This window comes from Ixodes scapularis, unplaced genomic scaffold (genome assembly GCF_016920785.2).
Source record: "Ixodes scapularis isolate PalLabHiFi unplaced genomic scaffold, ASM1692078v2 PGA_scaffold10__122_contigs__length_95168666, whole genome shotgun sequence".
NCBI lineage: Eukaryota > Metazoa > Arthropoda > Arachnida > Ixodida > Ixodidae > Ixodes > Ixodes scapularis.
This window is the reverse complement of record NW_024609836.1, coordinates 16,499,555-16,521,138: the sequence shown is the minus strand read 5'-3', so window position 1 is coordinate 16,521,138 and position 21,584 is coordinate 16,499,555. Positions and strand designations below refer to the sequence as shown.

General features: G+C 47.5%; 1 protein-coding gene across 1 annotated transcript in view; it reads right to left on the bottom strand.

Moving 5' to 3' along the window:
- The window catches only part of LOC8031031 (putative phosphoenolpyruvate synthase), a 382,894-nt gene that overhangs the window by 122,567 nt on the left and 238,743 nt on the right, over nt 1-21,584 (bottom strand). Inside the window, exon 23 of the mRNA XM_040212580.3 lies at nt 15,401-15,473. Coding sequence (XP_040068514.2) covers nt 15,401-15,473 — 73 coding nt within the window. The remainder of the gene's footprint in view (nt 1-15,400; nt 15,474-21,584) is intronic.

Below are 21,584 nucleotides of genomic sequence, written 5' to 3'. Positions count from 1 at the left end.
AGAACGACCTCAAGGACGACGCCTAGGACGACATCTAGGACGACCTCGAGGACGACGTCAAGGACGACCTCAGGGGCAACGTTTCGGACGACCTTAAGAATGACCTCAAGGACGACGCCTAGGACGACGTCTAGGACTATCTCGAGGACGACGTCTAAGACTACGTCAAGAACGACGTCTAGGACGACCACAAGGGCAACGTTTAGGACGACCTCAAGAACGACCTCAAGGACCACGCCTAGGACGACGTCTAGAACGACCTCGAGGACGAAGTCAAGGATGACCTCAAGGGCAACGTTTCGGACGACCTCAAGAATGACCTCAAGGACGACGCCTAGGACGACATCTAGGACGACCTTAAGAATGACCTCAAGGACGGCGCCTAGGACGGCGTCTAGGATTATCTAGAGGACGACGTCTAAGACTACCTCGAGAACGACGTCTAGGACGACCACAAGGGCAACGTTTAGGACGACCTCAAGAACGACCTCAAGGACGACGCCTACGACGACGTCTAGGACGACCTTGAGGACGACGTCTAGGACGACCACAAGCGCAACGTTTAGGACGACCTCAAGAACGACCTCAAGGACGACGCCTAGGACGACGTCTAGGACGACCTCGAGGACGACGTCAAGGACGACCTCAGGGGCAACGTTTCGGACGACCTCAAGAATGACCTCAAAGACGACGCCTAGGACGACGTCTAGGACTATCTCGAGGACGACGTCTAAGACTTAGTCGAGAACGACGTCTAGGACGACCACAAGGGCAACGTTTAGGACGACCTCAAGAACGACCTCAAGGACGACGCCTAGGACGACGTCTAGGACGACCTCAAGGACGACGTTAAGGACGACCTCAAGGGTAACGTTTCGAACGACCTCAAGGATGACGCCTAGGACGACGTCTAGGACTATCTCGAGGACGACGTCCAAGACTACGTCGAGAAAGACGTCTAGGACGACCTCAAGGGCAACGTTTAGGACGACCTCAAGAACGACCTCAAGGACGACGCCTAGGACGACGTCTAGGACAACCTCAAAGACGACGTCAAGGACGACCTCAAGGGCAACGTTTCGGACGACCTCAAGAAAGACCTCAAGGACTGCGCCTAGGACGACGTCTAGGACTATCTCGAGGACGACGTCTAAGACTACGTCGAGAACGACGTCTAGGACGACCACAAGGGCAACGTCTAGGACGACCTCAAGAACGACCTCAAGGACGACGCCTAGGACGACGTCTAGGACGACCTCGAGGACGACGTCAAGGACGACCTCAAGGGCAACGTTTCGGACGACCTCAAGAATGACTTCAAGGACGACGCCTAGGACGACGTCTAGGACTATCTCGAGGACGACGTCTAAGACTCCGTCGAGAACGACGTCTAGGACGACCACAAGGGCAACGTTTAGGACGACCTCAAGAACGACCTCAAGGACGGCGCCTAGGACGACATCTAGGACGACCTCGAGCACGGCGTCAAGGACGACCTCAAGGGCGACGTTTCGGACGACCTCAAGAATGACCTCAAGGACGACGCCTAGGACGGCGTATAGGACTATCTAGAGGTCGACGTCTAAGACTACCTCGAGAACGACGTCTAGGACGACCACAAGGGCAACGTTTATGACGACCTCAAGAACGACCTCAAGGACGACGCCTAAGACGACGTCTAGGACGACCTTAAGGACGACGTCTAGGACGACCTCAAGGGCAACGTTTCGGACGACCTCAAGGATGACCTCAAGCACGACGCCTAGGACGGCGTCTAGGACTATCTAGAGGACGACGTCTAAGACTACCTCGAGATTGACGTCTAGGACGACCACAAGGGCAACGTTTAGGACGACCTCAAGAGCGACCTCAAGGACGACGCCTAGGACGACGCCTAGGACGACGTCTAGGACGACCTCGAGGACGACGTCAAGGACGACCTCAAGGGCAACGTTTCGGACGACCTCAAGAATGACCTCAAGGACGACGCCTAGGACGACGTCTAGGACTATCTCGAGGACGACGTCTAAGACTACGTCGGGAACGACGTCTAGGACGACCATAAGGGCAACGTTTAGGACGACCTCAAAAACGACCGCAAGGACGACGCCTAAAACAACGTCTAGGACGACCTTGAGGACGACGTCTAGGACGACCTCAAGGGCAACGTTTCGGACGACCTCAAGAATGACCTCAAGGACGAAGCCTAGGACGGCGTCTAGGACTATCTAGAGGACGACGTCTAAGACTACCTCGAGAAAGACGTCTAGGACGACCACAAGGGCAACGTTTAGGACGACCTCAAGAACGACCTCAAGGACGACGCATAGGACGACGTCTAGGACGATCTCAAGGGCAGCATTTCGGACGACCTCAAGAATGACCTCAAGGACGACGCCTAGGACGACGTCTAGGACTATCTCGAGGACGACGTCTAAGACTACGTCGAGAACGACGTCTACGACGACCACAAGGGCAACGTTCAGGACGACCTCGAGGACAACGCCTAAGACGACGTCTAGGACGACCTTGAGGACGACGTCTAGGACGACCTCAAGGGCAACGTTTCGGACGACCTCAAGAATGACCTCAAGGATTACGCCTAGGACGGCGTCTAGGACTACTAGAGGACGACTTCTAAGACAACGTCGAGAACGATGTCTAGGACGACCACAAGGGCAACGTTTAGGACGACGTCTAGGACGACGCCTAAGACGACGTCTAGGACGACCTTGAGGACGACGTCTAGGACGACCACAAGGGCAAAGTTTAGGACGACCTGAAGAACGACCTCAAGGACGACGCCTAGGACGACGTCTAGGACTATCTCGAGGACGGTGTCTAAGACTATGTCGAGAACGACGTCTAGGACGACCACAAGGGCAATGCTTAGGACGACCTCAAGAACGACCTCAAGGACGCCGCCTAAGACGACGTCTAGGACGACCTTGAGGACGACGTTTAGGACGACCTCAAGGGCAACGTTTCGTACGACCTCATGAATGACCTTAAGGACGACGCCTAGGACGGCGTCTAGGACTATCTAGAGGACGACGTCTAAGACTATCTCGAGAACGACGTCTAGGACGACCACAAGGGCAACGTTTAGGACGACCTCAAGAACGACCTCAAGGATGACGCCTAGGACGACGTCTAGGACGATCTCAAAAGCAGCGTTTCGGACGACCTCAAGAATGACCTCAAGGACGACGCCTAGGATGACGTCTAGGACTATCTCGAGGACGACGTCTAAGACTACGTCGAGAACGACGTCTAGGACGACCACAAGGGCAACGTTCAGGACGACCTCAAGGACGACGCCTAAGACGACGTCTAGGACGACCTTGAGGACGACGTCTAGGACAACCTCAAGGGCAACGTTTCGGACGACCTCAAAAATGACCTCAAGGACGACGCCTAGGACGGCGTCTAGGACTATCTAGAGGACGACTTCTAAGACTACGTCGAGAATGACGTCTAGGACGACCACAAGGGCAACGTTTAGGACGACCTCAAGAACGACCTCAAGGACGACGCCTAAGACGACGTCTAGGACGACCTTGAGGACGATGTCTAGGACGACAACAAGGGCAACGTTTAGGACGACCTGAAGAGCAACCTCGAGGACGACGCCTAGGACAATGTCTAGGACGACCTCGAGGACGACGTCAAGGACGACCTCAAGGGCAACGTTTCGGACGACCTCAAGAATGACCTCAAGGACGACGTCTAGGACGGCGTCTAGGACTATCTAGAGGACGACGTCTAAGACTACCTCGAGAACGACGTCTAGGACGACCACAGGGGCAACGTTTAGGACGACCTCAAGAACGGCCTCAAGGACGACGCCTAGGACGACGTCTAGGACGATCTCAAGGGCAACGTTTCGGACGACCTCAAGAATGACCTCAAGGACCACGCCTAGGACGACGTCTAGGACTATCTCGAGGACGACGTCTAAGACTACGTCGAGAACGACGTCTTGGACGACCACAAGGGCTGCATTTAGGACGACCTCAAGAACGACCTCAAGGACGACGCCTAAGACGACGTCTAGGACGACCTCAAGGGCAACGTTTCGGACGACCTCAAGAATGACCTCAAGGACGACGCCTAGGACGGCGTCTAGGTCTATCTAGAGGACGACGTCTAAGACAACCTCGAGAACGACATCTAGGACGACCACAAGGGCAACGTTTAGGACGGCCTCAAGAACGACCTCAAGGACGACGCCTAGGACGACATCTAGGACGATCTCAAGGGCAACGTTTCGGACGACCTCAAGAATGACCTCAAGGACGACACCTAGGACGACGTCTAGGACTATCTAGAGGACGACGTCTAAGACTATGTCGAGAACGACGTCTTGGACGACCACAAGGGCAACGTTCAGGACGACCTCAAGGACGACGCCTAAGACGACGTCTAGGACGACCTTGAGGACGACGTCTAGGACGACCTCAAGGGCAACGTTTTGGACGACCTCAAGAATGACCTCAAGGACGACGCCTAGGACGGCGTCTAGGACTATCTAGAGGACGACGTCTAAGACTACCTCGAGAACGACGTCTAGGACGACCACAAGGGCAACGTATAGGACGACCTCAAAAACGACCTCAAGGACGACGCCTAGGACGACGTCTAGGACGATCTCAAGGGCAACGTTTCGGACGACCTCAAGAATGACCTCAAGGACGACGCCTAGGACGACGTCTAGGACTATCTAGAGGACGACGTCTAAGACTACGTCGAGAACGACGTCTAGGACGACCACAAGGGCAACGTTTAGGACGACCTCAAGAACGACCTCAAGGACGACGCCTAAGACGACGTCTAGGACGACCTTGAGGACGACGTCTAGGACGACCTCAAGGGCAACGTTTCGGACGACCTCAAGAATGACCTCAAGGACGACGCCTAGGACGGCGTCTAGGACTATCTAGAGGACGACGTCTAAGACTACCTCGAGAACGACGTCTAGGACGACCACAAGGGCAACGTTTAGGACGACCTCAAGAACGACCTCAAGGACGGCCTCAAGGACGACGTCTTGGACGACCTAAAGGGCAACGTTTTGGACGACCTCAAGAATGACTTCAAGGACGACGCCTAGGACGACGTCTAGGACTATCTCGAAGACGACATCTAAGACTACGTCGAGAACGACGTCTAGGACGACCACAAGGGCAATGTTTAGGACAACCTCAAGAACGACCTCAACTACAACGTCTAGGACGACCTCGAGGACGACGTCTAGGACGACTTTAAGGACGACGTCTAGGACAGCCTCAAGAACGAGCTTAAGGACGACCTCAGGGACGACGTTTAGGACACCTCCTGAAGGACGTTTAGGGCAATTTTTAAGACGACCTTGAGGACGACATTTAGAGGGCGTCGTCCTCTAGGTGTCGTCTTAGAGGGTTTTAAAAGTCGTCCTTGAAGTCGCTCTAGACGTCGTGCTTGAGGTTGTCCTAGACGTTATTCTTGAGGTCGTCCTCGAAGTCGTTCTTATGTCAGCCTTGAGGTCGTCCTAAACATCGTCCTCAAGGTCGTCCTTCAGGTCGTCCTAGAAGTCGTCTTGGAGGTCGTCCTAGCCGTTGTCCTTGAGGTCGTCCCAGACGTCGTTCCTCAGGTCGTCCTAAACGTCGTCCTCGAGGTCTTCCCAGAAGATGTATAGGACATTGTCCTTGAGGTCGTCCTTGACGTCGTCCTTGAGGTCGTTCCAGAAGACAATAAGTGAATATAGATATTGTGGATTAAATTGATTGACCCCGGGATTAAATTGGGTAGCGCAAGGATTAATTTGTGTGGCGCTTGGATTAAATTGGGCGGCGCTTGAATTAAATTGGCCGTCGCTTGGATTGAAATGAGCGGGAAAGCCTGTAGACTGTGAAGAGATATCGCCTGACATTCAGTACCCCTATTATTGCTTAAGGCAGCCGCTGTCTCGCTCGGAAATACATATGGTAAGTGTTATTTTTTTTAATATACCAAAATTGCATTTTAAACTAACTGCGGTAAATTTTGAGATGAAAACCAACATGCTGAAGAAAGATGTGCGCTTGGGTTTGCCACAGAAATTTATTTGGACCAGTTAGAGGGGAAAATTTTACAATTCTTAGGATCCATGCAGTAGGATGTAGTACTGGTATGGTGCTTGGAACGCGTCTCCGACTGGTTTGTTTACCACGGCCAAAAAAGTGGTCCCTCGATTTCCACCTGATGACGTCATAGAAGTGTCATGCTGTCGCCGGTCGCGACCCTGGCGGCGTTCCAACAGTTGTGGTTCAAATAGCAGACGCCTGTTCTGCTGCAGGTCGCTCTCCGCTGTGACAGTTAACGGAAGCTAGAGCAGCCAGAAGTTGGGACGCCTGGGACGCCGTGACGACAGCGACACTCGCGTTTGCTCGTGCTTTTCGCCAGCATTTCTACGGCCAACCGCCAGGATCGCGACAGGCAACAACATGACACTCCGGCTTCTGTGACGTCCTTGTTGCCACATTGGGGCCACTTTTGGTGCATGGGCGGGATAGGACGCTAAACACACCAGTCGAAGACGCGATCCAGGCACCATAGTACTGGTAAAACATATGTGGACGACAATTTGGTATGTTCTATAGAAAAAGTGTTGCTACCTAAGCTGAAAAAAATTTGATCACAAATTAAGCGCTGGAAATGGTGTTCAGTTATGAAGAACCTCTTGGCGGAGTGATGGAACACTAAGATTAAGGCTGCATGTATGTACAAAAAGGACTTTCTTGGAAGTATGGCAAACTGGCGTCCAAACCTTTGCTGCCGTGTAGAAGGTGCCTTTCCAAGATAAGAAAAGAAGCGGCTATTCCCAGAATCTGTTGCTTTGCTTGAAGGTTGTCGGATACAAAAAAAATATAGCAAAAGGGTTTGCGATGAGACTTGTAATTAAGATCAGTGTGATAAAGAGGAGGCAGACTACGAAATTGAACGAAGTAATATGTGTTCTGTCTCATTTTTTTTTTTTTTGGTTTGATGCTCACCACAAGAAAGTACAAAGTTAAAGTGGTCTTCACGACAGACCTTAAGCTGAGCAAATTGACGCCTTTCGTAGGGAGACAGCATGGGTGCCGAAAGGAACACAGAACTGCTTCTGTTGTATTGAAGGCGTTATTTATGACATTCTGATGGCTCGTTTATCTTCTTAGATCGGCCAGAGTGAACGTTGTGTGAATAATCGCTTAAGTGAGCATAAGACAGCTGTAACATAACTCAGTTAACTCCCAAAGAGCAAAGTGACCTCAGGAATGTAATGACAGTGAGGCAGAATGGGATGGTAGCACTGGTTTTGTCCAAAGAGAGAAATTGTACAAAAAGTGTTAAAGTAAACTATTAGATTGCTTCAGGAATGAATTGTTAAGTCAGCCTTCTTTGAAACTCGATGAAGCAACTAAGGCTTTTTTTCCAGCGTAAAGAAATAAATAAGGGGTGGCTTGTAGTTCTTTGCTGATTGAGAGTGCGTACGGGTGACCATGGTGAGGGTTCGAGAAGGTTCGACCGGAAATAAATAGAGTACCTCAGAGTGAAGGTTACCGATTGAACTTTGCAGACTTGAAGATGAACATTTCGTTGGGACCCTGCGATCTTTTAGGGATTGGTTGGCGTTTTCCCATTATTTATTTACAACTTTGCGGACAATCTGGAACGTGTGAAAATGTGAGGTAGGGTGCTTGGATGAAGTTAACTAAATATGAAACGCGATGAATCAAATTTAGTAGCTGCTTTTGACACGCCGTGTTTTCTTCTTTGTTGTCCCCGCTTCGGATTTTAGTGTCGGTTACTGCGTTCTTCTCCGTTTCTGATTTTTCAGACACCCTTCCTCTGTTAATTGAGCTCGTAAAGCCCCATGACGAAAAATCCCCAATGCACTGTTCATGTTAACACTGTCCGACAGTGTATATAAATGCACGTAAGTAGCTATTTTAGTAGTCTGTTTAATACTATGCATATAAACGAGACTATCAAATTGAGATTGAGAAATCACGTAGATGACTTTTCAATCATCTACGTGGTTCAGAAATCTTTGAAAGTATTTATTAAGTTACAATTCTTCGTAATATTTGCTCTCATAACCAAGTGCAGAAAAAAATAGCACCTACTTTTCCCCATAGGAATGCATTACGACATTTTAAACTGGTTGTCAGCTTCAATTTGCAAGAGCACATTAGCCCCGGCTGAACCTCTAGCGTGCATTAGAATAACCTTGTGGGCCTGACCGCAGGTCGTTACGATACCAAGTAACGTCGTGGTGTCGCGTCACACGAAGTTTCTCGCAAAATGTAGCGGGTAAATTTACGTCCCCTGACCTGACATTACATGAAAACGGGTCGCGCGATGTCAAGTTTCCCGCGAACTAATGCGAGTAACTCATCATGAGCCACTTGACACGTCACAATGTCAGGTGACGTCCCGATATCACGTGGCATCAATTTCCCCCCTAAGTTTAGCGAGGAGGTGTATGATAGTTTAGTCTTCGTGTTAACAGGTACTATGTTGGCCCGCGACGCCAAGGTGTCACGTAACCCGAAATCACATACTGTCAGGTCACGCGATAAATATCCTCGCTACATTCTGTGGGGAGATTACTGTGGTGTTATGTGATGGGACGTCATGGTGCCATGTGAGGGCACAGTGTCAAGGGACGCGATAATGCCCCTGCTAGATTGCGTGAAAAATATTTTAATTCGATGAAGGGTGACTTTCTTTTTGTAAAGCACCTCAGCTTTGTAACTGAGCATTATTTCTCGTGCGCGCGGAACGGCGTGTCCGGAATCAAGCTTGCTCTACCACGTGACCTGTGGTAGCATGATCTCCTGTAATCAGAGTTTCACCAAGCACATGTCGCGCCACGTCCTAATGACCCACCCATACGGACATCCCGCTAATTTTAGAAAGACGTTAGCCCGCAAAGTTTGACTGGGTGGAAGCCCACACAGTTTTTCTGAAGTCCGCTAAGCTTAACTGACGACTGAGCCCTCCGTTACCGCGACGCGACTCAAGTCCTAAGCTTCTCCGTTGAAATCACAACCTATCAGTGCAAAGTAAATGGCGACTGCCGTGGCGTCAGCCTAATGTGAAAATGTGGAAGGGATAGCTTTGAAGCTACGCATAAAAGTGAGTCGCAGCGAATGCGAAGAGCTTCGCGTGATAGGAGCTGCCTGCACCTGGTCGTCAGTAGCGCCGCCGTGGCTTGGCGCAAGAGGCGCGCCTTGAATAATAGTTACGGCCGATGGGACTACATCAGCACAACTTCCGCGGAGGAACGAAGGAGCTTTGACTTCCAAAGCCACCGACTGTGCTTCGAGTTGCCATCTACAGGGTGCGGCCGTAAAAACTTTCACATTTGGCACGCCTAGCAAAAATCGAATTTCAAACATACATACCTGAAATTGGGCGCACGAACGTCGTTTATCCCAAAGTTTTTTGCCTATTTTTTTCAGACGTCAACTCTGGAGTAGCGAATTATTAGAAAGATAACAAAAATGGCAGACGTGCATTTCCTATGGCCTATACCCGCCCGTTCGCCGTCTGCTATCTGGTTCGCGACGCCGCTCCCAGGTGGCGCACTGAAGGCAAAAACTCGGGAAACCCGCTCGAAAGGCTGGTGTCGGGCGAGATAATCGCGATAAAAAGTGATTTGAACCAAATATATGAGCAATTGTTGAAATTACCTGTTTCAAGTCAAGTTCTGACAGATCGTCATGCAAGCAAGAAGACACCGTGATGCGACGAGATGATTTATTTACAGCTGCTCGTCTTGTTGATAATTGCGGGTCGCTCTCGAGGACAGCAAGCACCGCTTCAATGAGCTCCTCATTTTTCAGTAGGCTCTCACGTTCACTGACTGGATTCTTCTTTTTACAGTCTTCTCCACTCACAAAACGATCCGCCCAACTCAAAACAGTTGGGCGTGAAGGCGGGCGTTTATGAAATGCAGTGCGAAATTTTCGTTGTGCTGTGGCCACCGAGTTCCGCTCCACGTACCACTTGACTGTCTGGGCACACTCACTTGCCGAGTATTGCAGCATCGCAGGGCGGCGCGGAAAATATTTTGATAATAACTGCAGAAGACAGTGCAACAAAAGCAATAAATATGAACAATCAAGATGCCTCAGCAGCGGCACTCCTGATTCCAAAGTTGAGCTTTCACCGGGAACGGACCCGTCAACAGATAAGCAGACGACAAATGAAGACACACGTTCGTCTGCTTTAGAACATATTTTTATTAAACGAGGGCGTCCGCCAGTTTCTAAATTTCAAGTAAAAGGGCATTATCGTTCACATATTTCGGTAAAATCACTTTTTATCGCGATTATCTCACCCGGCACCAGCCTTTCGTGCGGCGTTTCCCGCGTTTTTGCGTTCAGTACGCCATCTGGGAGCGGCGTCGCGAATTAGATAGCAGACGGCGAACGGGCGGGTATAGGCCATAGGAAATGCACGCCTGCCATTTTTGTTATCTTTCTAATAATTCGCTACTCCAGAGTTGACGCTTGAAAAAAATAGGCGAAAAACTTTGGAATAAACGACGTTCGTGTGCCCAATTTCAGGTATGTACGTTTGAAATTCGTTTTTTGCTAGGCGTGCCAAATGTGAAAGTTTTCACGGCCGCACCCTGTATACTCGTTTGCATCTCCAGGAAAATGCATTTGTGGGCATTGTTCATACCCCGCGCCAATTATTTCTTACAAGATTTGTTTATGGTGGTAAAGCAATTATTGCAAAGGTGCCAGGGATCTGGACTAGAGTGCCACTAATATTTCCTGGAGAAAGGGAATAAGGAGGACAAAGGACAATCACAAATTTCCAAACACATATAGATGACAGGTGCGCGAACGAAAAAAAAATTCTATAGTTCTGATACCGAACCAAAGAACTCTCCATTTTTTTGGTCGCGCACCACTCAGCTAGCTGTGTTTAGAGATCTGTATTTGTCCTTTGTCCCCATTATTCCTCTTCTCGAGAGAATACTATGGTCAAAATTTGGTCGTCCGAGAAAGAAGCGATGCTTTTGGTGTTTAAAACGTCATTAGAAGATAGCTTATATCTAATCTAAAATTCGCCTACACGTATTTCAAATTTCAAAGAAACCGTGCGTCGAAACGGCATTCTTTGGAAAGGCTGTGGGGAAGCGACCTTTAGACGACGTGTTTAAAATCCTGCGTACATTCTATTTACAACGGTCGCCTACGTGAGGCGGACATTTGGGGAGGCGTTACTGTTCGTGGAAGCAGCGTCTCTGCGCAGTTCCGTAACTAATTGGATCTGAATATAAACATATTTGACAGAGATCTGTCAGGTTAGGAAATGAATAGACTGACTTAAAGAATTAAAACTCTAACCAAGTTTACATAAAACAAAATTATAAACATGGAGTTCAAGATAATTAAGATGATATAGATGAAGACGAAGAAGATTCACCCAACACGTTAGTAACCCGTTACCATGAGACCGAGATGGTCCCGAAACGTAGGGTATTTTGTTTTCGTTCAAACTTGATTAGAGTTTCAATTTCTTCAGACAGTCTAATTGGATCTAGTAAGGCTGGTCACGGCGGAAGCAGATGTCGGGTCGTGCCATCTGGCGCCGGGAAATACTCGTAGATTTACTCAAAAAGCACTCGTAGATTTATTTGACAACCACTCGTAGGTTTCCTCGACAAGTTCTAAGGACTTTAACAATGCAAACGTTGTTTCTTTAACGAAATCCTGGTGTTCGGAAGTGTCTTTTTGACAAAACAACATGAAAAACCTCGCTAAAACAATGGTAAAAAATATCAATGCTGAAACAACGCTCTTCTCGCAATCATATATAAGCATGAAGTTGTGAATTAGTGTAGCTTGGAAACAATTGCCAAGTATTTTATTTTCATTGAATGAAGGTAAAGCAAATAAATAATCAAGGTTCAGTTTTATTCAGGTCGGAGACGCGACTATTGTGGCAATAGTCAATAAACGTGAGCGCTATTCTTTCTTTGTGGTGAACCGGGATACAGGAAATATTCTAATTTCTCGTTATTATTTATGGTTTGTAGGAGCAGCTAGATCCCTAACCTTGAAAATGAAATATCCTTGTATTCGGTCAGTTTTATTTAGTTCACTACACGGAATGAAAAATATGAAAGATGCAGCGGACTGGGCTTCATGGACTATTTCCGCGAACCATAGTTTTCTTTACTCAATTGGGAGAATAATTAATGTAAAAGAAAAGCCCTAACCAAAAAAAAAATGATACGGAGCCCAACGTTTCAGGGCCAGTTCGGCACCTTGTTCACGGGTGACTGTTTTCGTGTGACGGCTTGAAGCTGAGCTAGTTGGTTCATGGTTGTTAAAGTGCCAGCTGAACGTTTTACGGACACACACGCAGACACGAACAAAAAAGGCAGACACACCGCTGGACTAGCAACTATTTTAATGAAATCTTCTTTTTCTATAGTGTACAGCTAAACCGATTCTTCCTCTTCTTCTATATCTGAACCTTCGTCTCTTGCTCTTCCTCTTCTTTCATGTGCCTGTCAATTGTGCGGCTCTTCGCAGGTATACGAATTCCTTCTGGTGCAGCGTGATTGACGGTGCACTCACGCAATGGTCCCCCTTCACGTCAATAGCAAGGGCCTCAAGAATTTCTCGAGCAATCCTTGTGCAATTGTTTTTTAGGATGTCAATGTTGGCAAGCTTTGGCGCACATGTGCACACCCGACAATGGGCCGCGAGGTACCCTGCTGTTGTGGTAGCCTTCACTGACGCTGCGTGCTCTCTTGTTCTGTCGTTAATACACCTTCCCGTTTGACCAATGTAGCATTTGCCACATGACAAAGGGATGTGGTACACGACTTCTTTTGTGCATTCGGTGTATCTGGTCTTGTGAGATGTGCTGCAACCTGTCTCTTCGTTGTTGTCCTCCCTGTTCACCTTCCGGCACATGGAGTATGCCTTATTAGGTGCAGAGCATATGACCTGTACGCCCTGTCGGCCAGCAATCTTTTTTAGTCGATGTGTGAGCCCATGGATATAAGGGGCGACCACATAGGGTGCCGGAGGCTTCTTTGTTGTTGTTGTTCCATCTCCTTCAGGTTGGCGCTTGATCTTTGCACATATGTTTTCACAAATCGAAACAAGAAGTGTCCTAGGGTAGCCTGCATCTTGTAGCCTAGAGATTTGTGTCGCAAAACTCCTCCGCACCTGATGCTCACATGACCTCTTAAGGGTGGAATTGAGCGCTGTGGTCTATCCAAGTTTCTTATGGACTTATGAATTTTATGAACGTTGGACAGATGTTTTGCCAAGAAAGACGACACATGGACTTGCCAGGTGTTCCTTTCTGATACGATGGCGCGAAACGGTACACCTTCCTTGTGCGTTTTAACTGAAAAGAACACAGATAAATGGCTTCCTTTTGTTCCTTTTATCTTTGTGGCGAGAGTGGTAACATGGTTTGTGTCCAGCATTGTTAAGATGGCCTTTTTGGTGGATTTTGATCTTTGTTCTTTAACTGGAATGAAATTCTTCTCCATGGCTTGCTCCAGCATACATGTCTATTCCTAAACGCTGAGGAGAGATCTAGGAATTTTATGCAGTTGTTAACAGAGAGCTCGTGGGTGATGGTAAGATCGGAGCAGCTCTGATCGAAACACGTCATGACTGCTTCCTGACACCCGTTGGTTGTTTCATGGACCTGAGTGTTGCACAAGATTAAAAAATCATCCACATACCTAAAAATGGCCTCTACTCGGGGATCTTTTAAGTTGTCTTGGATAGCAGAGCCGCATGCGGCGAGGTAGATGTCACAGAGGTAGGGAGCTACCCGGGATCCTATGCAGATACCGCTTCGTTGTACGTACTGCTTGTTTTGATGTACTAGTGCCGTCGCGTTTAGGTAGATGGTTAGAAGCTCCAAGAAACTATCCAAGTTGATGCTGGCCGACAGGGCGTACAGGTCATATGCTCTGCGCCAAATGAGGCATACTCCACGTGCCGGAAGGTGAACAGGGAGGACAACAACGAAGAGACAGGTTGCAGCACATCTCACAAGACCAGATACACCGAATGCACAAAAGAAGTCGTGTACCACATGCCTTTGTCATGTGGCAAATGCTACATTGGTCAAACGGGAGGGTGTATTAACGACAGAACAAGAGAGCACGCAGCTTCAGTGAAGGCCACCACAGCAGCAGGGCACCTCGCGGCCCATTGTCGGGTGTGCACATGTGCGCCAAACTTTGCCAACATTGAAATCCTGGAAAACAATTGCACAAGTGTTGTTCGAGAAATTCTTGAGGCCCTTGCTATTGACGCGAAGGGGGATCATTGCGTGAGTGCATCGTCAATCCCGCTGCACCAGAAGGAATTGGTATACCTGCGAAGAGCCGCACACTTGACAGGCACATGAAAGAAGAGGAAGAGTGAGAGACGAAGGTTCAGATATAAAAGAAGAGGAAGAATCCGATTAGCTGTACACTATAGAAAAAGAAGATTTCATTAAAATAGTTTCTAGTCCAGCGGTGTGTCTGCCTTTTTTGTTCTTCTCTGCGTGTGTGTCCGTAAAACGTTCAGCTGGCACTTTGACAATAACAATAATGACTGTTTTCGTCCTTGTGGTTTTCTTGAAGCGTATAGAAGAACGTATAGAAGGACAAAGGAAAATATTCGAATAGATGACAGAAAAGGGAAGTTCGCGTTGTCAGTGTCTTATCAAAACGATGAAACTTTTTCGCTGTTATTCTGTTCTCGTTACTTTCCAAAAATTTATAACAACCAATGACATTGTGCCAGGTTGGCGGCGGCGAGCAATGGGGGAAAGCGCAATGACACAGAACCGAAATCCGACCAAAACATATTGTATTTTGCTGGCCACAGCAGTTGAAGAAACTTGAGAGCTGCGGGCAAATATAAATTATCGAGCTGGAAAGCGTAGCTATACTTATTTTTACTTTTCGCCCTACCGCAACCGAAGCCGAATAGAGCCAATCAAGCAGTGCTCATAGTGATCGTGGTTTTGTACCGGCTGAACCAGTCAGGCAGAAGAAGAAATTGCTCTCATTTCCAAATGACCAAAGAGAGTTTTGTGCTGCTTGAAAGGCTCCGTGGGCTCGTCGCGTTGGGCTCGAAGAAAAAGCGAGGAGCGCCTTGTTTGTCCCAGGCCCTTTGATTACTGCTCCACTGATCTTTTTATTCGACCGAACACTCGTTGCAATTCGGGTGAGCATTTGAGACAAAATGAGGCATTTCTATTTACTGGTCGAAGAGACTGTTATTGTAATGACTAGACGGGAAAAGGGGAAGTGCCCGTGCGTAAAGTTTATACGCAAATCACGGGAGGAAGGCTATCACGGGCGTGGTCGATGTGGCAAATGGCCGTCGGAGAGCGTTACCTTGAACATGAGGGTGAAGGAGTGCAAGAAGAGGTCTTCCCCGAGGGCGCTGGTGGCTCCCGGAAGTACCTCGCTGCGTGGGAAATGCAACAGAAAACATTGTATGCGCTGCGACACTCGTGGCATTCGTACGACGATTATCAGTCTTTTCTGACTTTCTCATATTAAACTTGTATTCGGGAAGTCATGAAACCTATATAGAGACATGGTGATTTATAGCATCTTTACTGGCACCGGAATTTCTCCGAAACCAGAACATGTCGCGGTGCTCCTCCCTGGTGGCTCAGTACCAGACAAGTTTGCTATTTGAGGGTAATAACTGTAATGAACTAATAAATAGCGCAAATAAAACTCTTAAATACCTGGTTAAATGGTGTAGCTGTAATATTCTAAAAAACAATAAAAATAAAACAAAAGTGGTTTTATTTCACCCAAAAAACAAGAATGTTGCTTTTACTTGTGATATCGTTTTAAATTTGACTAAAATTGAGGTCCTCACTAGCTTTAATCCTCCTGGTGTTGTATTCACGGATCAAAAGCGATTGGACGATCATATTAATTATATTTCGCTTAAACTATCGCGTGTTGTTGGCTTGATGTATCGACACCGCCATCTTTTGTCAAGAAGTGTCAGACTTTTAATTTATAACTCTTTATTTTTCTCTCATAAACTACTGCCTCCTAGTTTGGGGTAATAGTGCGAGTGCAAACTTAAATAAACTACTTCTGTTGCGAAAACAATATGCTAAGAAACATTTCCAATGTCCCATACGACCACCCTAGTGAACCCTTATATAAACGTTTAAAATTGATGAATGTTAATAGTATATAGAAATATCGTTTGTGTGTGAGTTATAAATCTGAAGTACAAAAAATAATCTTAATCTGAGTGACCTGGCTTTTCTTGCTCCAAAAGTACCAACTTATCACACTCGAAGTTCGCAAAATTGGAAGTTACCCATTATTAGAACGACCTATGCTGAGCAAATGTTATCTTATACGCTTCCAAACCTACTTAATTTTCTTAGCTCCGAACATATTGATCCCATTAAGTCACAGAGAGGAAATATTCGAGAATTTTTTTTCTAGTGCGGTTTTTTAGTAGCCCTTTTCAGAGCTTTGAGATGTATAATGCTTTGTGTTTTCTGTGCATATACCTAAATGTATACATGTATGCCATTTTCTGTGTATGTATTCTCTCAATGTATCTATGGTATGTATTCTGTATTCATGTATTACATATATACATAGTTCCATAGAACTCTCAATGCATCATGTTACTACGAAAAAGATTAATATTGCCGCCCGATTGCTTTTTAAATGTTATTGTGTCTTCTTTATTTTTTCTTGCGCCACTGCTGTTTGTGTGAGAGGGGGGCCGGGGACTCGTCAAGCTGCATGATGCAGCTTTTTTTCTCGGTCTCCCTCGATCATTTGTTTGATGGAAAAATAAATATTACCAATATTATTATATTACAATATGCTCTGCGGAAGTTGAGCCGACTAGATGCCTGATAAATGCCTACCGCTGACGCCTTTCGATCGAGCGGTGGCTCGCGCCACCGAGCATCTTTGGCAGGGCGGGAGAAAATCAACGCGGTAGAGGGGCTTAGAGCGATATACGGGTATCCCGTTCACCAGGAAAGAGTTACCCCAACTTGGCTGCCGCCATGTTGTACAACGTTGTCCACTAGACAGGTGACCATACGAAATCCTGAGGCTTCTACGCAAAACTCTGCCCATATTTGTATTGCGATTGCTGTAAAAAAACATGATAAACTACTTTTCTATACTGTTAGCCCCAGAGATCAGTGTCTAGCTTCGATAAAAACCCAAAATACGGCACCGCGGCTGACGCCATCTAGTGGAGGCATTGCGAAGTTGCACGAGTTTTTGTCTTAAAAGCACATTTTGGACTCGAAATACACGAAACATAACTTATCTCGTCGGTACTGTTACAAAAGATCAAGAAGTAATTATTTGTGCGCAATACTTCGTTAAAAGCTAGACCTAAAATTATAAGGTCACGTGTGTAGTGGTCAAAAATGTGCGACATGGCGCCGGCCAATTGGGGTCACTCTCAGCTAATAGTTTATCGCTCTAGGGCCCTCTACCTCATTGGAAAAAATAACGATTTAAAGCAAAAAAAGTAATATAGATCGAATTTCTTCGATTTAAATCGTATTACATTGATTTAATCACTGCAGCTATATTTAGTGCATTTGCATCACTATGTTTATTAAACACGGAATATTTTTTGAACATGATGGTCAACCTGAGACTGGGATACGGAAAGGAAAACGCGAAGGAAGGCAGAAATAGAATTGGTAACGTCTCAAGTTGATCAATCTGTCCGATCACTTTATAATTATACTTAAGACATAATCATTTTAAATGTCAAGTTAAGTTTAATTAACAACTTTTTTATTGCTGTAATCCCCGCCAAACTAGAAGAAAAAGATCTTGAGTGTTTTAGTTGGTTAAAACCTTATTATTATATTTTTTATTTCCACTTGTGACTTCGCTGCAATTGGACATTCCCTTTCTAGCATTCATTTCTTTATTTTGCGCTTTGATTGTGTTGCAGTACGATGTTACGTAATTGAAGAACGAAGCATACTGAAGAAATTAAGCTGAGCGCTTTAATTTGCTCTAGCGAGCTCTACTTTTTGCTCGTGTTGGGCGTGACATGAAACTTTCTTGATTGATAGTTCTTTGATCTTAAAGCATCACATGACACACACGCGGTAAAAAAAAAATTATTTTCAATTATTTTTTAGAAAAATGCAAAAGCGTTGCCTTAAAACACCTTATTAAAACTAGGCCGATTTCAATCACCACATAAATTATGATTTAAGTCATCTTGATTTTTATTCTTCACCTTTCTCATCGAAGCCGGTAGGAACAATGTTGGACTGAAAGCGCTATGCGTCACCTGGCGTTTCTTCCTGCAAGTTTTACACGCTTTGTACTCTGAACACTTCATATGAACTATTCATTGCACGTCTGACGGGTCCTCGCACCTCCTTCCGGCCTAACAATGTAACCCTAAAAGCCATTGTAAATAAAGAAAAAAACGCAAATACAAAGAAATAATGGCGATACGATTTCTCAGGCCTACCACTTCGCTCATGGTCAATGAATCGCTCTTTATGAATTAAAATAACACTACTCGGCCGTTCCTCGTGCCTCCGTACCTATCGCATCGACTTACAACAGCGTACGGAAAGCTCATTTCGGGCGCTCCTTGTCATCGCAGTAATGGGAACTTTTCATTGCAGGCTGGCGGTATTTCGTGGAATCACTTTGAGCACAGATTCCTCGTTCTCAGAAGAGCAGGCCTGAAATGCACCTCGTGCCGCGGTGCTGCTGCTGCGAGTACGCATTCGCAACCCGCTTCAGTAGTCTACATGGTCGGCCGGTCGGCCCGGTCTAGTCATGTCTGCTGTTTGAACTCCTGGCCGCAGTGCTTACTGGGTTGCAGCTCAGTGCTCCGTCTGGTCTTGCGGTGCGCGTTGAGGCAGCAAGAAACCGCACCGGGAGTACGCGCCTTGTTTGTCGAACACGTCCTGTGCGCACCGGCGCATTTTATTGAAGATGCCGGGTTGCACCTCGGCGCCCCGGTGGACGCTGGCGTGGGCAAGTGAGGTTGCTATACATTTGTAATAATTTATCAGCACTGATAAGTAGAGTAAGATGGTCTCGGGGATAATTTTCCATTGAAATGGGGTCTTCTTTTTCGTGGTTTACGTTTTCTCACAGGTTTAGGGTTTTTTGTATACATTGTTTGTATACATTTTTTCTATATTGGAAGAAAAATTGGAGCTTATCTGGACCTACGTTGACGAAAGTATGACACGGACATGTGTTGTGTCGGCAACATTGTCATTTTGTATATAGAGCATCCACATCGCGATAAAGATCAGATTTTGGGTTTGAAGCTCGCGGCGTACGCATCTCTTTTTCGCGGTCGCTATGCCGGCGACCAGGGCTGCAACATAATATTGGCGACGAGGAGAAAACCATAAAAAGCCACCATGAACTTCGGGCTCACGCCGCCGCTGCCGTTTCTGCAAACGCCAGGCCAGCCTCCCGTTCCATGGCCGCAATGGGAACAAACGTTCCTTAGGTTTCTTGAGGCTTCTGGCGCGGACGAGTTCAAGGCGTCGCGGCGTGCAGCCATCCTGCTCCACTGTCTAGGAGTGGAGGGACAACGGCAGTACAACGTCGTGGCCACGTCGACACCACCTCAGCAGCAGCCGACCACAGAGGCGGAAGGCAAGTATGCTACTGCTGGTGCGACGGAAGAAAGCAAGCCTGCCAGTGGGGATACCTCGGACGAGTTCACTACTACGCTGAAGCTCGTAAGGAGAATTTTTGCAGCCACAACTAACGTACTCGTTGAGCGACATCGATTCAAGCAGAGATTACAGCAGCCAGGCGAGCCGATGGAAGGATACATCACGAGCTTGCGCGAGATAGCCGCCAAATGCGAGTACGATAGCACCACCGACGTGATGATTCGGGACCAGCTCGTATCAGGCATTTCATCTGGCAGACTTCGGGAACGTCTGCTGTTTGAAGGAGCACCGCTGACACTAGAAAAGGCCGTATCAATGGCAACGCATTACGAGGACACCCAGCGCAGCCTGAAAGAATTTGCAGCTGAGGGGGCGGCGCATCGCGTTACTGACAAGTATAAAAAATATGAAGAGGAGGTGACGGAGCGTCGTTGTTACCGTTGTGGCTCGGCAAGTCACGTGACAAGTTCAGTGAGCTGCAAAGCGCGACGAGCTATGTGCCGGAAATGCAAAAAGACCGGGCACTTCGAGAAGGTTTGTAAAAGCACCACGACGCAGGACCTGGACGTGAAAGAAATCAGCGAGACTACGAATTGTGACGTCGTGCTTCTTCAGGTGAAAACGGACAGCGGACAACGTGGCATCTACGCCGATCTGGAAGTAGAGACAGTGAGTCTGCGCTTTCTGGTAGACACAGGCTCTTCAGTGTCAATCATCACCGATGACATTTATCGGCAATGGTTCCGCGAGCGACTGGCTTTGGCACCGCCGTCTGTCAACCTGCTGGACTATTCGGGATGCAAGATCGAAGTGAAGGGACGATTCCTCGCCAACGTTCGCTACAAGGAGCGTTCGACTTGCGTACTATTTTACGTGGTGGCCAAGGGGACGACCCTCATCGGATTAGATGCAATCTGCAATTTACAACTTCAGATTGAAGGAGGAACCTTGCAATGTCTGCACACGCGAATCGATGAGAACACGCTACCTGCTGACATGAAGAAACAATTCTCACACTTATTCACCGACAAGCTGGGTCTGGTGAAGGGCTTCGCTCACCAGGTCAAGAGGCGGGAAACAGTTAAGCCCGTGGCGGCAAAATTGCGGCGGCTGCCTTTAGCATAGCGGGACGCCGTGTCCGTGGAGCTGCGCCGATTGGAGCAAGTTGGAATCATTGAACGGGTCGAAGCCTCTGAATGGATATCTCCAATTGTGTTCGTAAAGAAAAAGGACGGCACTATCAGGCTGTGCGTAGATTTGCGCGAGCCGAACAAGGCCATTTTAGTGGATGGATTTCCACTCCCACATACAAAGGAGCTTCTTCACCAACTTGCAGGGTCGACTCACTTCTCGAAGCTAGATTTGGCCTCGGCCTATCACCCAGTTGAACTGACAGCAGACAGCCGGGAGCTGACGACATTTGTCACTCATGACGGACTTTTTCGTTTTCGAAGAGTATGCTTTGGGTTGGAGTCAGCTCCGGCGGCGTTTCAGAGAATGGTGACCTCGATCCTGGATGGCTGTAAGGGGGTGCTATGTTCATTGACGACGTGATCATATTCGGCAAGTCCGAAGCAGAGCACAGGGGAAATTTGCAGGAAGTTCTACATCGCATTTCTGCTGCTGGACTTCAGCTTAACCAGAAATGCGAGTTCAACGTGCAAGCACTCGACTTCCTGGGACACACCGTGAGTGCAGGAGGACTAACCCCTCTTCACTCAAAAGTAGAAGCGGTGGCAAAAGCTCCCGTACCAAAAGATGCAGCTGCTTTGCGGTCGTTCTTGGGACTTGTCGGATACTACGCAAGATTTTTGCCAAATTATACAGAAGTAGTAGAGCCTCTAAGGAAGCTGTTGCGTCAAGAGGTCCCATTTATATGGAAC